The sequence below is a fragment of the Monopterus albus genome, unplaced genomic scaffold (genome assembly GCF_001952655.1).
Source record: "Monopterus albus unplaced genomic scaffold, M_albus_1.0 scaffold235.1, whole genome shotgun sequence".
In the NCBI taxonomy this organism is placed as follows: domain Eukaryota; kingdom Metazoa; phylum Chordata; class Actinopteri; order Synbranchiformes; family Synbranchidae; genus Monopterus; species Monopterus albus.
The window spans coordinates 1,059,564-1,066,013 of NW_018128115.1; the positions used below are offsets into that span (position 1 = coordinate 1,059,564).

General features: G+C 44.1%; 2 protein-coding genes across 2 annotated transcripts; both read left to right on the forward strand.

Annotated features, from left to right (window-relative positions):
• Window positions 1-1,280: 1,280 nt before the first annotated feature.
• Window positions 1,281-1,905, forward strand: LOC109971782 (integral membrane protein GPR137B-like). The gene is made up of 2 exons (XM_020620256.1): window positions 1,281-1,570; window positions 1,721-1,905. Exons 1-2 carry the CDS (start codon window positions 1,316-1,318, stop codon window positions 1,892-1,894), a joined length of 429 nt encoding a protein of 142 aa, XP_020475912.1. The 5' UTR covers window positions 1,281-1,315; the 3' UTR covers window positions 1,895-1,905.
• Window positions 1,906-1,912: 7 nt separating this feature from the next.
• LOC109971813 (integral membrane protein GPR137B-like) lies at window positions 1,913-4,994 on the forward strand. The gene is made up of 4 exons (XM_020620298.1): window positions 1,913-1,926; window positions 2,122-2,164; window positions 2,632-2,753; window positions 3,259-4,994. Exons 1-4 carry the CDS (start codon window positions 1,913-1,915, stop codon window positions 3,374-3,376), a joined length of 297 nt encoding a protein of 98 aa, XP_020475954.1. The 3' UTR covers window positions 3,377-4,994.
• Window positions 4,995-6,450: the final 1,456 nt, after the last annotated feature.

Sequence of the window (6,450 nt, forward strand, 5' to 3'; positions counted from 1 at the left end):
AGGAATGAATATCAATACAGATCTCTGAGCTCAATTCAAAATGGCCAACAAATCCTCAAACTAAACTAAATACGTTGCTTTTCGGTGTTTTGTGAGCTGGTGACTGTGATCAGCGCAGCAGCTGCCTCTCCTCTTCACCCATTCATCCACAGCTGCTGGGGGGCTCTGAAGAGCTCAGACAATAAAAACACATTTCTATTCAGACTAGAGTGGAACCACGTGTCCCTGTAGAGCTGAGCTGGCACACTGCTGGTTATCTTTCCAAACAAACACCGGGGTGTCTTGTTTCTTTAATGAGTTCAGGAATAAATGGATCGATTGAGCTGCAGGCTCTGAGCACTCACACAGGACATCTCCATGGACAGCCTGCAGTCGTGTCTCCAAACCTTCTGAACCAATGCCCTCCAAACACCTCTCAGCAGAAACGCTGCTGTCCGTCAGAGGGCTGGAACAGAAGTGGTTAATATGACGTGTTTGATCACGGAAATCAAAAGCTGAAGGTGGAGAAACGAGCTAGTGGTCGGCGGTAATCCATAATAACGTTGCACAGAAAACGAGAAATTATTATTGTCTAAAGAATGAGAAGAGCTAGAGAGAGGTTCAAGCCCTGGCTCCTCTCTCACCTTGAAACGTCGTCCTGTTACAGACCCTGTCAGGTACAGACCCTGTCAGGTACAGACCCCCGAATCTGGTGTGGAAAAGGTGACGTACATCGCGCTCTGAGGTTTAAATACTGAGAGCAGAGGTCTCATGGACCCGAATTCAAAAATCCATTGTGACAAGCAGGAATTAATCATCAAAAACCGAGACCCAAACAGAAACACCTGAGGGCAGTGTGTACAACATGATTTGGACTGGGCTGTGCCGACCTCATCTACATTTGTCATCATTTTGGTTACAGTTGTCACTATTTTCCACGGACAAGCCAGGCTAGATGTCCCCGTCGTTAGTGTCCCTCTTATTGATCCGCCATCAAAGGCCACAGCACCAGTCCTATCTGAACACTGAACAAACCACTGGATGGGGACTTTGACTCCAATGTCTGAAACCAGGCTGTTTCTGAACTAACCTGTGTGTATCATTCACAGGTATACTTTAAGGCGAAGTCCAAGTACACGCCTGCACTACTGAAGTACAGGTAATTTTGTTTATTCTGCCATAAACTAGACCAAACATTAAAGTGAAACTGAGGATCTGATGTGGAACCAGTGACTGTTTAGGCCTTTATTGCCTCCGTGTTAGCGCACAACTATGGGTTGAATCGTAGATGGTGCGTTGGTGCACAACTATGGGTTGAATCGTAGATGGAACTTGGATGAATACTAGACCAGCTCTCTCCTCCCACAGACTTCCTCTGTACCTGGTCTTCCTGGGCGTCAGTCTACTTTTCCTGGTCGTTAACCTGGTCTGTGCCCTGATGGTCAAAAGGGTCGCTGCCGATGTCAAGACCATTGTCCTGGTGAGGGTCACCATCAACGACAGCCTGTTCGTGCTCTGCGCCATCTCGCTGTCCATCTGCCTCTACAAGGTCGCCAAGATGTCGCTGGCCAACATCTACCTGGAGTCAAAGGTAAAGTCAGGATCCTTTAGAGAGAGCTTTCCAGACACCAGACTGAACAGGATATTCCAGGTTTTCCATGACTGAAAAACCTCTTGTAAATATTACATCAGAGATATACATTTCAAAGTGAACTATAAGGAGTAACACCTGTGTGTGCAGGGGACGTCGGTGTGTCAGGTGACTCTGATCGGCATCATGGTGGTGCTGCTGTATGCGTCTCGAGCCTGTTACAACCTGGTGGTGCTCGCCCTCACCGACATCGAGACCATCAACTCCTTTGACTATGACTGGTACAACGTCTCCGACCAGGTGATGGCTGTGGCGGACTTATAACTTGCCATAGGTGTAATCATGGTAAATGGACTGTATTTTATATAGCGCTTTCTCACAGTGTGTTGCACTGGCCAAAGCGCTTTACAGAGATGATACACCATTCACCCATTCACACACAACATTCACACACTGATGACGACAAGCTGCCATGCACCGGCGCTAGTCAAGCCACCAGGAGCAATTCGGGGTTCAGTGTCTTGCTCAGGGACACTTAGGCATGCGGGGAGACCGGGAGTCGACTTCAGGGTCCGACGGCCGCCTCAGGACAAGGTCAGTCCACCAGGCAAGGTCACATGACCTCCGCAGGTGGCGTTTTATAACAGATACAAAGAAAACAAACAGGAAATGGACTTTACTACAACATTTCACATTAGGAAATGCACTGTGATGTCAACTTCACTGTGCAGAATGAAGCTGAGTTTCAAAGTATCCGCAGGACTGATGACATCACAGCTAGCGTGGGGCCAATCATGGTCCAGTTACACAAATTAATATTCAAAGGTGAATATTTTTATGTGTGTCAACACTTGTGGAGGACATCTTTAATGATCATGTTTGGCTTATGGGGTCATTTTGGAAAACAAACAGCAGCAGCACAAAACAGTGCGTTTGTGTGGCTCCGCTGTAAAAACCTGTTTGAACTGTTACAGTCTGCATTTAAGACTCCTCACCCCGAGCCAATCGACAGGCCACTGGTGTCTGATGAAGATGATAATAACGACTCTCTGCCTCCACAGAGCACTGCCGGGATCCCAAACCACGTTCTCTCCTCCAGAGGATACTTCTTCGACAACCCTCGCCGGTACGACAGCGACGATGACCTGGCCTGGAGCATTCCTCCCCAGAATATGTCGGCGAGGTACGAGCACCTAAGTTGCACATCTGTGGTGTTGTTCTGGATTAATTAAAACAGTGATGATCAATATTTCTTTTTACAACCGATGATGTGAAACATGTCAGTGGGGGACAAACAAGCACTCTCATCATTCTGTTAAACATAAGGCAGCAGCTTAGCACAACCACTGGAGACGGGACACAGCCCCCTGGCCCTGTCCACGGGTGTTTCACTGAAGTCTCCTGTTTCTATGTCACACCTAATATAAGGTGTGAATTGTTGAGCTTTAGAGGTGCCGCACTAACAGGAGCATTTCCCCATTATATAAAAGATATGTATGTATATAATTATATCATTATAATAATGTGTCTCTATATGTATATATACACACAGCTGTCAGAGGGTGGGGACAGGCTAACGGAACATGGACACACTCACATTCACACGTCCATTTGGTATCGACCTTCGTATTTCCCCAAATGTCCAACTGTTCCTTTAAAACAACTGACAGACTGTTTCTGTCCGACAGTCTTTCCTCCGACTGCTACGACTGGAGCAGCCGCCACAGCAGCTTCACTGTGCACACAGACGGCGACGAGCAGCGTGTGACCGCCGCCGGAGGAGGAGAACTCCACCCTTACCCGTGATTCGTCTCTGTACAGCATCACTCTCGCTTTGCCACCGATTAGTGGTTTATTGGTAGAGGTCTGTGGAGGTTAGGAAGTTCAACAGGGTCCTTACACAGATTACATCCAGGTTGTTAAAGCCTCCAGTGATGGAGCAGATAACAGTAAATGTTTAGAGCTTTTGTTGCATGTGGATCATGATCTTTAACGACAATGCAGTGACAATCATGCTGATTGGCTGAGGGAGGCCGTGTGTTGTGGACAGAACTGACGTGTTGTCTGTAAATGTTTTTGTATATTTTTTCATATTCGTCCAAAGTCCCACTGACCGAGCTCTAAACATTTCCATTTGTAGACGTGGATGTCGCCGTAGGCTTCTAAAAACAAACTGAACAGCTGAATAAGCATCAGAAAGGACGCAGTCACCTCTGCCCAGATGACGTGGGCTTCATCAGCAGGTGGAGGCAGAACAAGCCTTGGAATGGCTCAGAACTGTAGAAAGTCTGAGCCCCAACATGGCAACTCAGTCTGTTGAGCATCACATGGTAACAGCCAGAGCGCGCACCGTGCGTGAACCCTCCAGGACAATGTTGTGACAACGTGTCTAAAACATCTGGGGAAATGACTCAAGTAGTCAAATACACATGACACAAGTTTTTAATGTTGGTGGAAAGAATTAGTCCAACTTCAGCTGGTCAGCTGATGCTCCACGTGACTGTGATTCCTTTGATCACTTTTCCAAGTGTTTCACAAGATATTTTATTTTTATTTACATTAAACTGTAGTTTGTGTAAATGTGCACCGAGCCCTTGTGTTATAATCATGACTTATAACAGATGTGTGGTGCAGGATGCTTCCGAAATAGAATCATCAGGTTTTATTTCTAATGCATCCGCAGCTGTCAGGTCATCCAGGGGCTGATTCGGCCTACGTCATGTTCCAAAAGGTAAACATTGGACTGGAGTCCATGTTGTTTGTAACGTTTATTATTGTCTCATAATTACGACTTCTGGACATTGGGATCTTGTGGAGCAGAGAAGCGTCGGCGGCGCCTGATTTACATGCACGTTGAGGCTTCATATATGATGGAATGGATATGAGGTTTAATAAAGCCGTTTGAAAACGTGACATGACCCACTAAACATAAACTGGCTTGTGTGGACAGAAACAAAGTATGACGTTACAGTGAGTCCGTGTTGGATGCAACTTACGCGCCATTTTTTGACGCGATACTGAGGAAATCCTAAAAAGGGATGATTCCCAGTTGGGTTGCGAAACGTCCCAGTTGTACTACATGTCGTGGTACAAGAAGACAATAAGCTGAGATATGAGATAATAATACGAGATAAGGCCTCCAGTCTCTCTTCCTATCGTGAATACAAGGTGCTTCTCTCTAAGGCCTCCTTCATACTCGGTGCAAGATGCAGAGACGCAGGTGAAACAGGTGTTTACTGCCGTGTCTTGGCAGGTGTGGTGCACAGCTCATGCACCAGGGGGCAGCAAAGGTCCCCGGCCCGTGGTCCGAGTCAGGTCGGAGGATTTGTCCAGTAGCTTCCACTGCATTACAAAACGTTTCACTACGTAGGTTCACGTCAGACCTTTCTTCCATAGAGTATGATTAATTAAATTAATAATAATAATAAATTAATTTAAAATGTTTTTAAAAAGTATGAAAGTTTGACAGCAGCTTGTAGCACAAACTGATAATCAACACAATGTCCCGGTTATTTTTTAACAAGAAACTAAACATCCTATGAAATTAAACATCTAATCTGTAAAAGTAAAAATAAATAAAATCAGCACTGTTACGTCATTATTAACCTGCCATACACTGTTGTTTTGATGAACACCTCAAAACATGCACGTCCAAGTTATTTAATGTTGGGGTTGAGTCTTAATTGCACTTAAGTATATTTGTTAATGTTAAATCTGAATAAATGCAGATTCCCAGAACTGTATAAAACCAACAGGTTTAAATTTCAATACTGTCATCAGGAAAAATAAATCATTTAAACGATTCAACCCATCATCAAGTTCTGGTTCAAGTGGATTTTGTTTTGCAGTGTCGAAGTTTCTGCAACGAGGCTGAGAAAAAAGTGTCGACTCTGTATTTCTAAGAGGTTTTCTAGGTTTGAACGAGATGTTTGGATGCTGAGTCTTTAGGTTTGTGACATGTCGACACAAAAAGGAGCATCGTTAATAAAATGACAAGTTCTGCTGGATTAAAACAAACGTGTTGATCTCATTGTCAAAAACCAACCACAGTTCAGTGATGTCTAGAAATATTTATTCCTCTTTTCAAATAAATATATTTAACAGGTGCACACTCCAACATGACGTGAAGGCCTTTTACAACCTGTACAGATTTGGATTCAACATGGAGAGAGTGAAGATGTGACGCAGACCTTTAACAGACCGCCACTTTGGTTCCAGTGCCAATGGGACAGGACGTCCAGCTGCTGCAGGGGAAGCTGTGCACACGCCTGGCACACACACACACACACACTCATTTTTCACATAAACGTCTTTCTTTTGTTCACACAAACATCGATTTATTACAACTGATGATATAAACACAAAAAAGTCAATGATTTAAGCAACTCAACATCAAACATCAGCAGTAGGTGATTATTATTCAGCAGCGATTAAATAAAAAACATGAAATCATTAAAGTATCAATAATTTATCATCATTATGAAGTGAATCTTAAAGCGACGTGTCTTCTTTAAAAGGCTTTTGAATTTTACAAGTCTTATCCGTCATGTTATAATTCTGTTCATAACGTTTGTTTACTCTGCACTTTCTCACAGCTTTGGTCAACTTTAAAACTATTAACAAAAATCTTTTTCAATTTGAAAAAATAAACGAAGCCAGAGATGTGACTGAATAAAAACAGAATCGCAGTCAAAGACCTTTAACAATCAATTCAAAGGCAGCGTATTTCAAAGTAATGATCACATTTAACGACAATTTCATTCCTTGACCTTCATTTTCCTTCTCATGAACAAACCACATACAGCGTCACAGCCTGACCCCCCCCCTTCTGCTCTGCACAGGCCAGTAAACCCACCAGTGGCCAACCTGGCTAATGTTCT

Coding starts and splice junctions, on each gene's coding strand:
- LOC109971782 (XM_020620256.1), top strand. CDS start 1,316: ATGAATACTAGACCAGCTCTCTCCTCCCACAGACTTCCTCTGTACCTG. Junction 1,571..1,720: donor ACATCTACCTGGAGTCAAAG/GTAAAGTCAGGA, acceptor CTGTGTGTGCAG/GGGACGTCGGTGTGTCAGGT.
- LOC109971813 (XM_020620298.1), top strand. Junction 2,165..2,631: donor GACGGCCGCCTCAGGACAAG/GTCAGTCCACCA, acceptor CTGCCTCCACAG/AGCACTGCCGGGATCCCAAA. Junction 2,754..3,258: donor CCCCAGAATATGTCGGCGAG/GTACGAGCACCT, acceptor TCTGTCCGACAG/TCTTTCCTCCGACTGCTACG.